Source organism: Elephas maximus, chromosome 3 (genome assembly GCF_024166365.1).
Source record: "Elephas maximus indicus isolate mEleMax1 chromosome 3, mEleMax1 primary haplotype, whole genome shotgun sequence".
In the NCBI taxonomy this organism is placed as follows: Eukaryota; Metazoa; Chordata; class Mammalia; order Proboscidea; family Elephantidae; genus Elephas; species Elephas maximus.
Window position 1 is genome coordinate 126,023,463 of NC_064821.1, and position 16,411 is coordinate 126,039,873.

At 43.5% G+C, this 16,411-nt stretch overlaps 1 protein-coding gene across 1 annotated transcript in view; it reads left to right on the top strand.

The window, feature by feature from the left end:
* The first annotated feature begins 1,350 nt into the window (after window positions 1-1,350).
* GIPC2 (GIPC PDZ domain containing family member 2) overlaps window positions 1,351-16,411 on the top strand; it is a 104,307-nt gene continuing 89,246 nt past the window's right edge. The window contains exon 1 of the mRNA XM_049879589.1: window positions 1,351-2,102. Coding sequence (XP_049735546.1) covers window positions 1,866-2,102 — 237 coding nt within the window. The 5' untranslated portion in view covers window positions 1,351-1,865. The remainder of the gene's footprint in view (window positions 2,103-16,411) is intronic.

Sequence of the window (16,411 nt, forward strand, 5' to 3'; positions counted from 1 at the left end):
AGGTAGTCACCCAGATGTTCCAGAATGTTTATATATATGTATGTATTTATATTTTTTAAGTCATAGAAATATAAAACACAACGTTTAAAGAGTTATCCTAAGAATTCAGACTTCTCTCCTAAGTATAGCTGCTAACCTTAATTTGATAAAGATTTTTCAGGACTGAACTGATGTGAGAGGTGAAGGAAAAGGAAGCACGGTATGATGATTCACAGGTGTGTGGTCTGGGCCATTGAGTGCATGGTAGTCCTATTTACTGAAAGCAGGAGTTCTCCCCCCTGCCCCCCCCGCCCCAAAATGTTTAGGGGCAATGATGAGCTCTGCTTTGTACATTGCCTTTCTAGTGGACTGAACCGGAGATATAAATTTGGTAGTCAACATTTGTTGAATCCGAGACAGTAAATGTGATCATTCAAGGACAGCAGACAGAAAAAGGAGGAGGCAAGGAAAAATAGCCTTGGGGAACACAATTTCTGGAGAACCAGTTGGCAAGGTGGGTGGGGTGGGAGGAAAGGAAGCCAAAAGAGACAAAGTTTAAGAAGAACGAAATGGTCCACAGAGATAGATGTTGTTAAATGCCAAGTAAAATACGGACTGAAAAAATTATTTATTTGGTGATTAAAAAGTGCTGACCATAATCAGAGCAACTTCTGATCACAGTGAGTCTAAGAGTAAAGGGAAGCTAGGAACTACAGCAATTGGAGACTGTTTTGCTTTGTTGAGGAAATGTAGCTAGAGGGAACCACCTCGAGTCAAAGATGTTTGAATTTGTGGACCCCCAGTGGCATCATGTGGAAAAGAGGAAGAGTCAACAAGTAGTTTAAAAATAGAGATCCCTGAAGAGGGGCGAAGGAGATCATACCAAAGGCCAAAAGAAAAGAGATTTCTTGGGAGTTTGGGGAAAGGAGCTGGAAGGAGTTACAGACACCAAAAACAAACCAAACTCACTGCCGCGGACTCGATTCCGACTCATAGTGACCCCATAGGGTTTCCAAGGCTATAAATCTCTGTGGACGCGGACTGCCACATCGTTCTTCCCCGGATCCTCTGGTGGTTTTGAATCACAGAACTTAGCAGTCTATCGCTTTAACCACTGTTCCACCAGGGCTCCTTGGAGTTACGGACAAGGAGTTGGGTATTAAGGGACTCACAATTCACACATAATGGCCTCCATCTTTTCCATAGAGTCAGGGTTCTCCGGAGACAGAGAAGGGCGGAGGTGGGGCAAAGGGCTCTGGGAGACTGCGGAACGGTTTAGGAGAAAAAGCTGCGAGGGGGCGGGGAGAAGGATTACTGAGAGGTGTTGAAGGCCTAGCTGAGGGTGCTCACCATAAAGTTAATGTGGCAGCAATCTCAAGATTATGTGACTTTTCCCTCCAATTCTGCCCTACAGGGTGTAAGGCGCAGAGACAGCAGATGAAGGCTGACTTCTACTTAAATCCCTATCCCCATTGGCCTAGACGTACTGTACAGACAGGAAGGTCTCCGGCCGAAACATGCGTGCCTCATGAATTTATGAAAAGCACCAGAAGTGCTTGTTTGTTTTCTGAGACGTGTGTTTTGTAGCTTCAGCATCCCGAGGCCCTTACGGAAATGGAAACATTTTTTAAAGAAAGAAGCTGGGAGGTGCGGAACTGTGCCCACCTTTCCTTCTTTTCCGAGGGAGGGCGGACGGCTGCTCTGGGTCCTCCGGGTGGAGGAAGGAGCCCCGAACGGGCGCTGCCAGGCGGAAGCGCCTCTGCCATTGGCCGGGCGGCGGCCTTTACCTGCGCGGAGGCCCCAGGCCAGGAGCGCAAAGTCCGTAGCGCCGGGCGGAGGAGAAGGCGGTCGCAGCACAGGTGATCCCGCTCCTTCAATCCGGCAAGATGCCCCTGGGGCTGCTGAGAAAGAAGAAAGCCAAAGCCAAGGAGACTGCCCAGCTGGTGGAGAGCGAGCAGCCGGGGGCGGGCGGCGGGAGTCTCCCGGACCAGGTTCCCGTACGCAGGCTGGTTTTCCACACGCAGCTGGCGCACGGCAGCGCCACAGGCAGAGTTGAGGGTTTCTCCAGCATCCAGGAGCTCTATGCCAAGATCGCGGGCGCCTTTGAGATTTCGCCGTCGGAGGTAAGGGGCCGGGTGTGCAGCCTCCGCTCCCTCTCCCTGCCTGTCGGACACGCCGCGTCGGCTTCGGTTGTGGCCTGGGGAGTTTGGGCGGTGCCTCCCGGAGCCCGAAATCGGATGCGGGTGGAGTCGGTCGAGAACTTCCCAGGGGGCAGTGGGAAGAGAGGGCGAGTCACACCCTCATGCTCGGAGATCCGGCCTCTGGGAAACCAGGGGCGACCTTTCTTCCTCTTGCGTCTGAGTTTGCTCTCTGAGGCCGGGATTCAGCCGGGCAGGTTGTGAGCAATCAACGCCCTCCCCAATCTGGACTTTACTCTCCTGTTTCTTCCGCAGGAGTAAGGGGGTTGCGCTTGGCATCGCCCCAGAGTAAGAGGGAAAAATCAAAGTGCCTTCCAGATGATATCAAACCGAGGCCCACTTTGCTCCTCATCTACCATTTCCGGTATCGACACCAGAAACCCTTTGGTGGTTATTTCCAAGAAGTTTATTATTCCAAGGGTGGATAGTTGATATACTTAACTACCTGAGACTAATTAACAAAATTCTCATGGGGGAAATCAGCTCTAAATTTTACATCATACCCTTGAAAAGGGACAGAAATTTTCTTTAATTAGATTGAACGCATGCGTTAGTGCTTGGCAATGGGCGTGATCTCGAAAGCACGTTTATGCTTCCTCAGTGTGGACGTTTATGTGACCACTTTACGTGTACCCAAGTGAACTGCAAATTTATGTGTGAGAAGTTAGCCCAAGAAAATGTTTTGTCTTTTATTTCTAGGAAAAGCACAAGATTGTATTGCCCTGGCCTGCCAGGCATGCAGTAACCCTCCTTTCAGTGAGTGGCACATAGCAGCATTTAGATTTCTGTTCTTTAATGTTGTTTATCAGGTTTGTTCAAGTGAAATTGAGGTCAAGGCAAAATTCCAAGAAGAGATGAAAGAGAGCTAGAAGTGTAATAGTTGTTCTTTCAGGGTTCTCAGGCACTAAAGGGCAAAGCACAAACCCATTTTACGAATTACTTATATTGATATATAGTAGTAAGTAAAAATAATACATTACGTTTGTTACAGTGGAGTTGATTCCGACTCATAGCGACCCTATACAGGACCTTGCAATCTCAAAAAACTTTCACTGAAAAAATTTCCTTTTGATCTTCTCTAGGGTAGGTAGGTGGGCAGGTCGTCATTAGGGAACTAGCCGCAGGGCTTGGTGACTAATAAACTTGAGAATCTAGGCTTTACCACTTAGTACCTGTCTTAGTCATCTAGCCCTGCTATAACAGAAATACCACAAGTGGATGGCTTTAACGAAGAGAAGTTTATTCTCTCACAGTCCAGTAGGCTAAAAGTCCCAACTCAGGGCTTCAGCTCCAGGGGAAGGCTTTCTCTGTCCACTCTGGAGGAAGGTCCTTGTCTTCAGTCTTTCCTTGGTCTGGGAGCATCTCAGCACAGGAACTTCAGGTCCAAAGGACGTTCTCTGCTCCCGGCACTGCTTTCTTGGTAGTATGAGGTCCCCACATCTCTCTGCTCGCTTTTCTCTTTTATATTTCAAAAGACATTGGTTTAAGACACCACCTACTCTTGTAGACTTCATCCATATAACTGCTGCTATTACATCATACTGATAGGATTTACAACATATAGGAAAATCACATAAAATGGTGGACAGTACACAATACTAAGAATCATGGCCTAGCTAAGTTGACAGATATTTTGGGGGGATGCAATTCAATCCATGACACTACCTGTTTTGCTTCAGACAAGCTTCTTAACTTCTCTCAGTCTAATATCCCTGTTTTACAGAGAGAAAACTGAGGCTTTCAGGTTCAGAGCATCCGCCCCCCCCGAATTACCTGTAGTAAGTGGCAGAGCCTGGATTCAAACCTGGGTTTTTTTTTTTTTCTGACTCCAAAATCTATGAATCTGTATTGTTTCCCAAGTTTTCCAGAGTCTCTGAGCAATAGCTCGGAAGCTGTGTTCAATATTTTCAGCTTTCAGTGCACTGACTTGCAAGATAAAATTCCAAGATAATAAACAATGTATTTTGATGTGCTATATCAAAGCTCATAAGTAATTTTTATTGTATATAATATGTGTATGTTTATGTATAAAACCAATATTAACGCAAGTTTTCCATGTGGATTAAAAAGAGTTAATAAGTATATCCAGGATAAAGTTTTGGTCATCATAGTACAGTATGTCATAAGTAACTAAGTAGTTAATTCTGAAACAGCAATAATTTACTAAAATAAAATACACATCAGTGAGGTCTCATTTCCCATCTTATTCCCCCAGCAAAGTGCATAGTGGTGTAAATAATTTTTGAGATATCAGTGGGGTCAAAACAAAGTTTTTTCCCCTCTCATTAGTAGGATTGAATACACAGTTAACTCATAAATGGATCTGCCTTTTCTCTAGAGAGATGGCTATAAGCATTCAAATTCCTTATACAAATCTGGAAAAACTTCAAAATTCTTTTTGCTTAGACAATGGTGTTTTCAATTAAAGCCTCAGACTCAAACACAGAAATGTTTATTGCTTCAAAAAGGTGCTCTTGAGATACTGACAATCGTGGATTACAACTATTCCATGGTCCCTGAAGGAGGAAGCTAATGAAGCTTATGAATCACTTAAGATTTAAATGATAGCAAGGCAGGGTGCAGTCTACTATGATTACCTTGAAACAGATGGCCAATTATGCAAAAATCCCTTATATCTGATGTCTTTTTCAAAGGAACTAAATGAGCAATTCAGTAAAAAGTAAAGAAAATTAATCTTGTCTAAAGGAACACTTGACTCAATTTAAATGCAGGGATACTTTTACAGAAAGCTTAATACCATCTTTTAAAATATTTGGGTTACATAAATGAATTGATCTTTAAACTCTTTGGCTGTAATCATATAAATTTGTTGAAAGGGCATTTTGAATATTTGACCATTGCAGTTGTTTGACAAGTAGATCATACCATGTCATTTTAACCTAATTCCCTGTTATGTAGTAGGATTATAGGAAAAGATAATTTAAAAGAGCTCTTTTAGAAATAAATCAATTTTGTAGTTAGAAGCTTTACATATTCAGAAACTGAAAACTCAATTAGACTCATTTTTGTATAGAATTCATTTCTTCTGATTTGGTTATATTAATTTGTGTATGATGATGTTGCTAGTTGCTGTCCGGTCAATTTGAATCATAGCGACCCCATGTGACAGAGTAAAACTACCTCATACGGTTTTCTAGGCTGTAATCTTTATGGGAGCAGATTACCATGTATTTCTCCTGAGGATCTGCTGGGTGGGTTTGAACCACCAGCCTTTCAGTTAGCAGCCAAAGTGAAACCAAACCTGTTGCTGTTAATTCCAGCTCATAGCCAGGGCTTTGAACTAGTTCAGTCATGGCCAATTAAGTAAAACTGGAGCAGACCCAACCTTTAAAAATTTAGGTGATCTGGAATCACAACAAGAATGGGAAAAATTACAGGTTGAAGCCCATGAATGAGAGACTCGGAAGAGGTGTTCTGTAGTGAGTCCTTTCAGGAGCCAAATGCATGAGATTGGATTATTGGCAGGACTGAGGAAAGTGACACACATTCAAAGTGGCATGGTCGGCCACCATCTTTGAGCAGGGCACCATTATTTCTGCACAAAATCCCATGGGCAAAAGATTTGGTTGCTGTGCAACACGTACACTGCCCTTTTTTCTAAAAGGGAGATTAAGTTTCTAGCAGGGCTCTGACCTGTGATTTTTTTCCATTCTGGTTATGGTTCTGGTTCACCCAAATTTACAAAATTCAAGTCTGTTCCGGTGTTGCTTCCTCAGATGTGATTTTTTTTAACCAGGAAGAACTGGTTTGAAGCATTGCTCGTAGCGACCCTATAGGACAGAGTTGAACTGCACCATTGGGTTTCTAAGGCTGTAAGTCTTTACGAAAGCAGACTGCCACGTCTTTCTCCCATGGAGCAGCTGGTGGTTTCTAAGCATGGATCTTTGGGTTAGCATCTGAGCACTTTAACCACTGTGCCCCCAGGGATCACATTTGTGTATGATAGATGTCATGGATTGAATTGTGTCCCCCAAAAATATATGTATCAATTTGGCTAGACCACGATTCCCAGTATTGTGTGATTGTCCACCATTTTGTCATCTGATGTGATTTTCCTACGTGTTGTAAATTCTGTCTCTATATGTTGATGAGGTGGAATTATTGACAGTTATGTTAATGAGGCAGGACTCAATCTACAAAATTGGAGTGTGTCTTGAGCCAGTCTCTTTTGAGATATAAAAGAAACAACAGAGAGACATGGGGACTTCATACCACCAAGGAGGTAGCACCGGGAGCAGGGCACATCCTTTGGACCCAGGGTCCTTGCGCCTGAGAAGCTCCCCACCCTGGGAAGATTGATGACAAGGACCTTCCACCAGAGCCAACAGAGAAAGCCTTCCCCTGGAGCTGGCACCCTGAATTTGGACTTCTAGCTTCCTAGACTGTGAGAGAATAAATTTCTGTTTGTTAAAGCCATCCACTTGTGATATTTCTGTCATAACGGCACAAGATGACTAAGACAGTAGATGCTGAATAGTTCATTGAATGAATCAAGCAAGTAGGTATAGCTCCAACTCTGTTGATAAATAAAGCAGCGTACTTGGGAAACAGAAAACATAAGAATTGTGATTTTAGTTTCAAGCCCTATGCTCATCATACAAACATGATGCTGTTATTTCTCTTAAAAACAAAAAACAAAACAAAAAAGCCCCAAAACAATAAAACCTTCTCTTGACACCTGTCCCTACCCCTGTGCTACTACTCCACTTCTCATTTGTAGCAAAATTCTTAGAAAGCTGCCATCTCCAATTAATCTCTTTCCTCTTAAACTTTCTCTAACCAAGTTTTTGTCCCACCACTCCACCAAAATTGTACTTAAGTAAGTTCATCGAAGATCTTGGGGTTGCTAAATCAAGTGATCGATTCTTGATCCTTACTTTAATTGATCCCCAGCAGCCTTTGGCCCGGTGATCACTCCATTTTCCTTGGAGTGTTTTCCTCACGTGGTTCCCAGGATGGCACCCTCACTCGGTTTTTTTCTGACCTAATGGATTTTTGTTTTCATTATTCTTTGCTGGTTTCTCCTCTTCTTCCTGATTTCTTAATGTGGGAGTTCCCAGGGCTCAGTCTTTGGGGCTTTTCTTTATGTGTTTTCATTTCCTTGATGACCTTATCTAGACTCCTGGCTTAGGCACTGAGATAACTGCCAAATTTATCTCCTGCTTGCACATCTCTCCTGAAATCTATACTTCTGTATTCAACTGCCTGTTGAATATTAAGATGGAGATGTTTAAAACTAACTCATCTCCTCCTCCTTTCCCTTATACCTAGTCTTTTCCATCTCCCTTAATGGAAAGTCCATCCTCCTCTGAGCAGAGTTTTTGGAGTCATCCTCAACTCCTCTCTTTATGTCATAGCTACAGCCTATTAATAAGCAACTCCTTTTGACTTAATCTTCAAAATACTGTAAAACCTGTGAAAGCTGGAACCTGTGTAAGGTGGAACCCTGTAAGAGAAGAGAAACTCAAATATTTTCCGCTAATAGAGAGTGATAGAAAAGTGGTTAGACTGTACCCTATCAAAGGTGGAAAACTTGTGAAACTTGGAAAAACAAAGTAGTCCTGTTGAGTTCCACATCTCACAGGTTTTACTGTACATCCAGATTCTTACCTCATCTTGCTAATCCCACTTCTGTCACCCTCATTCAGACTTTGTTATCACTGTCTGGATAATTGTGGTACCCTCCTTACTGATCCCCCTGCTTCTGCCCTTGCCCCTTTGTAGTCTATCTCATCTCTCTGCTCAAAACTCTCTGATGGCTCCGTTTCACTTAGAGCAATTTCCAAAACCTTATGATGGCCTGCAGGCCCTGTTACCTCTCTAACATAATTCCTTGTGCTCCAGCCAGTCTGGCCTCCTCACTATTCCTTGAACATGAGAGCCTTAATGTTTTCCCACTGGCTATCCTCTCTGCCAGGATGTTCGTCCTGCAAAATGCTCCTCCTCCTGTATGTCTGCTCAATTGTCACGTCTCAGTGAGGTCATCAGTGATCATCCTATTTAAAATCGTAACTCCTCCTATTCCTCAACCTCCTTTCCCACTTAATTTTTTTTTTAACTTATTCTGTTTATTGCCTATCTCTCCCCACTACCCCTATACACATATAATCTCCATAATTGCAAAGATTCTGGCTGTTTGTTTACCAGTGTAGCACCAAGGGCCTGGTACTGTACAAATAACATAGTTGGAGCTCAAGAAATATTTGTTGAACAAGAGAATCCTCACAAACACAGACCTTGAAATCATGTATCGTTATCAAAGAATGAAGAACACCAAAGAAACAAGGTAAATGTGAGCCCAAGAGACAGAAAGGGCCACAGACTACATCAGCCTGAGACTGGAAGAACTAGATGATGCCCAGCTACCACCAATGACTGCCCTGACAGGGAACAGGACAGAAAATCCCTGATGGAGCAGGAGAACAGTGGGATGTAGACCTCAAATTATCATAAAAAGACCAGACTTAACGATCGCATTGAGACTGGAGGACCCTGGAGGTTATGGTCCCCGGGCCCTCTATGAGTCCAAAACTGGAACCATTCCCAAAGCCAACTCTTCAGACAGGGATTGGCCTGGACTATAAGACAGAAAATGATACTAGTGAGGAGTGAGCTTCCTGGCTCAAATAGACACATGAGACTATGTGGGCAACTCCTTTCTGGAGGTGAGAAGAGAAGGCAGAGGGGGACAGGAGCTGGTTGAATGGACACGGGGAATACAGGGTGGAGAGGAGGAATGCTCTCAGGGCGAGAGCAGCTAGGAGTACATAGCAAGGTGTATAAGTTTTTGTATGAGTGACTGACTTGATTTGTAAACTTTCACTTAAAGCACAATAAAAAAAAAAAAAGGGGGGATTTGAGCTGGACTTGAAGATTAATAGGATCTTGACTGGAGAAACAGGAGAACGGAGAAAAGAGATGCCAGGATAGCAACAAATACTAAGGAGAGAAAGGAGGCATGAGATCATCCGACCTGGCTCATTGGGAGAATGGTTAGTTAATTCTTAAGTGTGACAGGTAAAGTAACAAGAAGAGATGATATAGTTGGAGATGAGGCTGAAAATGTTGGATGGGGCCAAATGTCAGAGGGCCTTGGGTGCCTTGCTAAAAAGTTTAGACTTTAGTCAGTAGGAAATAACTTTTTTAGAAGACAAATTGTATGATGGTTTTTACATCATTCTGTAGCTTGCTGCATAAAGCATAACATTATGGTTCTGCATACTTTTGACAAACTGTTGCCATTTGTGATAATTTTATGTGTCAACTTGGCTAGGTTATGGTGCCAGTTGTTTGGTCAAACATCAGGCTAGGTCAAACATCAGTCTATGAAGTTGGAGTTAACTCGACGGCAATGGGTTTGGTTTTTGTTTTTTTGGTTTAACACTTAAATCAGTTGACCTTAAGTAAAGCAGATTACCCTCCATCACGTGGGTGGGCTTCATCAAATCAGTTGAAAGCCTTCAGAGTAAAAATTGAGACTTCCCACGGGGAAAGGATCCTGCTTCAAGACTGCAACATAGATATCATGCCAGAATTTCCAGCCCCTGGCCTACTACTTTAAGACACAAGAGTGTTGGAATTTCCAGCCTGTTGTTTGTCCTACAGATTTTGGACTTGCCAGCCTCCAAAATTGCATGAGCTGATTCCTTCAGGTGTGTGTATGTATTTGGAGACCTCCCAACAGCACTGTATGTTAAAATTTGTATTCCTGTGTTAAGAGCATTTTGTGGTAACTGGCTGAACATCATGGAAAGGGGTTTTATCATCTACACTCACATCGCTCTTTTCTTTATGCTTCTGATTTATGATCTAATAATGGTAAAAAAAAATCATGTATCATTAATGTAAAGCTTTAGTACTGGTTATAGTACTGGTGTCTTAGGTAGGTGTTAATTTTTTTTTTTAGGTGTCAATTTTTTTATGTTGTAGTGTGAGGAAAGAGGGAGACTAGCCTTTATGTGGGGGGAGGGGTGGGTGGGTAGGAGTGAGAAGAATCACTCCTATCTTGAAGGAGGATTAAGAGGGTGTAGTATGGAGAGTCTGGGAAACTAAGTAAAAGAATTATTTAATGTCAGATACTTGCATTGCTACAAATTCCAGAAATGTTGGTACTCACTTCCTAAATGAGTTATAGTGTGGGGGGAGCTGCCTTGTGAGGCTTCCCAGAAACTGCCTTCTTTTCTTAACTCGCTGGCACAAACACTTAGCTCTTATGAAAGTCAATATTCTGTATTTATGTGGCACTTCTGAAGAATATGAAATGCTCTGCAGACTTAACATTTTCCAGCAATGCAGATAACTGGCAAATAGAACTGCATTTTTCTCTTTTTACAAGTGGACAATCTGGGAAAAATACAGCAAAATGTGGTTCACTGACTTGTACATAGCTGCCCTCCGCCACCTAGGAAAAGCAAACAAAAACCCACAACAAAATGAAGGAATTAGGAATTTGGAGTGAATTTTACCATCAAGCTCCAAGGACTCCAAAGCAAGGTCAGCAAAATTGAGATGAAAATGTATGAGGAAGAAAAAAACAGTCCCTGATACTGAGAACTGGCTAAGGCTTGGCATTTTCTTCAGCAATTCCCCATAAACAATTTCACAGAACATCAACATCAGACAAGGCCACTCTGTGACTGTGATACAGCAAAATGAAAACAAGACCACTTTGTAATTATGTCTAAACGCAGACAAAAATATGAACATTGTCCAAACTATAAAATAACCAGGCATCCCCCTATCCTGGCTAATATGAGTGACTGCTTCTCCTTTACCAATCACAGCTTTAGCTTTGATCAGTTTTTTTCCACCTTATAGGTGGATTGGAGTCCCTGGGTGGTGCACATGGTTAAGTGCTCAGTTTAAACGAAAAGTTGGCAGCTCAAATTCACCCAGAGCTGCCTTGGAAGAAAGATCTGGCGCTGAAAGATCACAGCCATTGAAAGCCCTATGGAGCAGAGTTCTACCCTGACACATGTGGGGTCGCCATGAGCTAGAATCGACTTGATAGTAACTGGATTTTGGTCTGTAACAGCATCTAATCCAGAACAAACACTTCCTTGAACTCTCTCCAGAATCACTTAACACTTAATACAAAAGAAAATCCTACGATAAATTCTTTCTAAAATTCTCTTACTGAGACATGGTGTGGGGTAAAGGGCCTAAGTAAGTAGTCCTTGGCTCTGGAGAAATAACCCTGGAAGTAATTGGAGTGCCTTGGTCTGGGATTTTCAGGCCAAACCTGAAAATTTTGTGCTGATAAGTAGGGGCTGGCCAGACCAGAAAAGACTCGCCTGGGAGGCTGATATCAACTAGCCTCAGGAGGCATGATTTAGCCTATTACTAAGGACTGGCTGACAGAAGCCCTGAACAGAGAACTTCCTGGTTAATATGAACACCTGATCTTGGCAGGGTAGCACATTCCTTGAGATATGGAAGCTTTGTGTTGGGAAACCTCCCAGATCTTGCCCTAGGGATCTCTTCATTTGTATCTTTTTTGGGTATAATCTGTAGCCATAAGTATGGTATGAAACCCATTGCCAAAGTTAAGTTGTTTCCAGCTCATAGTAACCCTATAGCACAGAGTAGAATTGCCCTGTAGGGTTTTCAAGGCTGTAATCTTTACAAAAGCAGACTGCCCCATCATTCTCCCAAAGAGCAGCTGGTAGGTTTGAACCACGGAACTTTGGGTTAGCAGCCAAGCATTTAACTGTTGCACCACAAGTATGGTATCTACTCTGTGAATCGTTCCAGTGAATTATTGAACCCAAAGAGGCAGTGGGAGCCAGGAGGTCAGAAAGTAAGGGTGCCACGTGGAATCCTGAGCTTGCAGCTGGCATCCTGAAGGAGTAGTGGGAAACCAGTCTGAAATTTGGGCCAGCAAGTCATATGGTTGGGATGTCATGTGGACTCCCCAAACTTGCAGCTAGTGTCTTTCTGTTTGGCAGCCTGATCTGAAGGATCCAAAAAAACCAAACCCACTGCCATCGAGTCAACTCTGACTCTTAGTGATTCTATAGGACAGAGTAGAACTGCCCCATAGAGTTTCCAAGCAGCACCTGGAAGATTTGAACTGCCAACTTTCTGGTTAGCAGCTGTTGTGCTTAACCACTATGCCACCAAGGTTTCCCATCTGAAGGACAGTGTCCTTTTAACTTGTGAGCTCTGAATAGTTCCAGTGGCTAGGTTCAGAGAGAAGTGCTGTGTGGGGGTGGGGGGGGGAAGGGCAGCTGGCGATAAGGATGGAGAAGTAGGAATGTGAGGACTGGATCAGTCTCCACATTTTGGGGATTAAATTAATGCTATTCTTTACTACACACATGGGTTTCCATTGTTGGAAGGAGCAGTAAACTATAGGTGTGAATTCCTGGTGGTCTTTGACAGGAGGGCATTGACAATTGTCACTGGTGTATTTATTTGGCTGGCTATTATAATGCAGATTCTAAAGAGCCACCCTGAATATTGTTTCTCTCTCTCCACCCATCCTCTCTTTTAATATTTTGATTTTAGATTAATCTTCCTGAAGCACAGACCTGATCATACTCATCTACTCAACAAACTTCCAGCACTTCCAGTTGCTTACAATCCCCACTACACTCCTAAGCATAATATTAAATACCTTCCAGAACCTGTCTTTTCTGAGGTTAGCTCCTTTGCATTCTCTCCATGCCCCAGCAAAACTGCATGTTGTATATTTCCTGCCTGCCTTTTGAGTCCTGTCCTGTGCCTACTGCCCCAGTGTCATCTCCCAACAATCCTCTCTTTGCATTCCAGAATATTTAGCTGTACCTTTCCTCTTTGCTTTTTCTCACTTCTTTATTCCAATAGCTCCTACTCACCTTTCAAATCTCAGCTGTCACCTCCTCCCTGAATTTAGCACACTGAATTGAATTTAGTTATTCATCTACCCTCGAGGACTGGAACAGTTTTGTTTTGTTTTAAATCTCATTCGCAGCATGCACTAGCACCCCTAGATGGTTTAGGTACTTCATAAAAGTTTGATAAATAAAAGTAGATAATGGATATAGTAGGAAATGAAGCTGAAGATATCAAATATCCTTGAAGCTGTACAGATTTTATTCTGTAGGCAAACAAGAATAACTCAGAATTTTTTCAGCAGAGGAATGATCCCTGACTTGTGTTTTATGAAGCAGGACAACAAGCAACCATTCATTCATTAGATTTTTTTTATAAATAATGTTTAAGTTGCACATAATGGTATTTTCTGGAATTGTGTGGTGACATCTGAGAAGCTCTAAATATATTACCATCATTTTGTATGCTTCATATCCCCTCGTGAGGATCAGCCTCAGTTTTATATGAGGAAACTCAAGACTCATTTTGAGAAGCAGGAAGAGAATCCAACCAGCTTATAGACCTCATTGTCATATGGAAGGTAATAAATGGATAAGAGCATTTCCCTTTGTGTTGGAGATCCCCTGAAGCAGGTGTGTGAACAACCCTAGGATAAAGTCCGAACCCCTGGGCAGGGCCAGACTCCCCTTCAAGTCCCTGCTATTGCATAGCCCAATGACTGGCCCCTTCCTCTTCCCTCACCTGCTTCCACCTGAGTGGATATGATAGGCTCTTGAAGTTTGCAAGAGATGGAGATACAGGCAGTCCTTAGGTTATGAACGATATTAGTTCCTAAGTGTGTCTTTTTTTTAACTGCTGTAAGTGAAGGTTTACAGCTCTAATTAATTTCTCATTCAGAAATTTATATATACATTGTTTTGTGACATTGGTTGCAATCCCCACAATGTGACAGCACACTCCCCCTTCCCACCCTGGGTTCCCTGAGTCCATTCAATCAGTTCCTGCCCCTCCCTGCCTTCTCATCCTGCTTTTGGACAGGAGCTACCCATTTGGTCTCATATATCTGAATGAACTAAGAAGCACATGCCTCGCGTGTGTTATTTTTTGTGTTATAGTCCTATAGTGTCGCTATGAGTCGGAATCGACTTGACGGAATTGGGGTTTTTAATCTTTGCCTGAAGAGTGGGCTTTGGGAATGGTTTCGGTTCTAGGTTAACAGAACATCTGGGGGCCATAGTTTTGGGGGTTTCTTCAGTTTCTGTCACACCATTAATTCTGGTCTTTTTACATGAATTTGAGTTCTGCTTCACACTTTTCTCCCACTCCATCTGGGACTCTATGTTGTGTTCCCTGTCAGGGTGGTCAGTGGTGGCAGCCAGGCACCATCTAGTTCTTCTGGTCTCAGGCTGGTGGAGTCTCTGGTTCATTTGGTCCTTTAGTCCTTTGGGCTAATATTTTCCTAGTGTCTTTGGTTTTCTTCATTCTCCTTTGCTCCACTTGGGATGGGACCAATAGATGTATCTTAGATGGCTGCTCACAAGCTTTTAAGACCCCATATGGTACTTACCAAAGTGAACGTAGAACATTTTTCTTTATAAACTATGCTATGCCAGTTTACCTAGATGTCCCCCAACAAATATGTCTTTAAGTCGAATTTGTAGGTAAGTTGGAACAGGCACATACAATTCTTATTTAGAGGCGGGGCCAAGATGGCAGAATAGCCAGATGCTTCCCACGATCCCTCTTACAGCAAAGACCCGAAAAAACAAGTGAGAGGATTATGTTATGACAAGCTAGGAGCCCTGAACATCAAAGGCAAAGTTAGAAAACAGACTAAGCGGTAGGGGGAGAGAGAGACAGTTCAGAAGTGAAGAGGAGTTGCTGGACCTGAATCACCAGGATCCCTCAGGCACCATTCCTGGAAGCAGCTGCGGAGGGCTGGTAGCAGCATTTGGCCACAGTTTCCTCAGGGAGATGCAGCCAGCCACACAGCCTACTCACACCTCCGGAACCAGAGCAGAATGGTGCTCTTGGCAAAAGCTTACGTATATTTTACTGCGTCCCCTCCCCCACCCCCACCCCTAAGCTGGCTTCAGAGGCTGTTGATTTCCCTGGGCCTGAGATAGGTCCTGTTGAGTGCCTAGACCCATTCTCGCGGCTTTGGAGAAGGAATAAATTCACAACTGGGGGAAAAGATAATTTGCCAGCTCCACTAACCTGAGAGTTCCAGACAGAAGCAGCTCCTGTCCAGGCATAAATGGTCCGTGGACTTTGAATACCTTTCCCCCCCTGCATGGACCTGTGTGGGCCTATTTCATGAGAATTGGCAGACTGCATCTGCTTCAGCTGTGTGGTGGAGAGGTCGGTGTTTGATAATGGACACTACTTTGCCTATGAAACAGGGTCCTCACCTACCCACATCAGGGGCCTAAGGACTGGTGGTTCCACTCAGGTCACCCAGCCACCCACGACAGGGGTCTAAGAATAACTGGTACCTCCCAGTCCTTACAGCCAAAAGCATTGGGTACCCATGGTCCGTCTGCTGAACCCACCTACCTGTATGCTCTAGGGAAGAGGGGTGCGCTTTCCTTAGAGTCACTTGGGGGAGGATTCTCAGCCCCCTGCCTTGTTCAGAGCATGACCCCTGCTGCAGTCAGATACTAGTACCTACACCAATCACCCCTGCCCCACTAAGATGTAGGACAGAGCCTGTACCACACACTTGATGCCCAGCTGCCTGGACACCAGATGTTGAATCCATACAAGAAAAGTGAATGGACTTCTAGACTGATATACCTCATAACGGCTCTAACCATCTGGTGACAGGACGTCAGAGCTTCAAAGGTGAAAATAATCAAGCTAGCTCACTCACGCAACCCATTTGGGCATATCAAAACAAAACAATTCTTATTTAGCCTTACTTCAGTGCAAGAAGGAGCCCTGGTAGTGCAGTGGTTAAAGCATTTGGCTGTTAACCAAAACCACCAGCAGCTCTGTGGGAGAAAGATGTGGCAGTCTGTTTCCATAAAGATTTACAGCTTTGGAAATCCTATGGGGCAGTTCAGCTCTATCCTCTAGGGTCACTGCAAGTCACAGTCGACTCATTGACAGTGGGTTTGTTTAGTGTAAGAAAAGGCTTGTAGATTTTTCAGTGATTTAAAAGCCACACATGCAGGAAGTAAAGGTGATTGTGATGAAGGATTTGTTGGAATAGGGGTTGGTTCAATTCTTTCAAAGTGAGGACAGATTTACATAACATCAAAGGGCAAGTATGAGTTGTCCATAAGGAGCCCTGGTGGTACTGTGGTTACGCACTTCGCTGCTAACCTAACAAAAAGGTCTACAGTTCAAACCCACCAGCCACTTAATGGGAAAAAGATGTGGCAGTCTTAGAAACC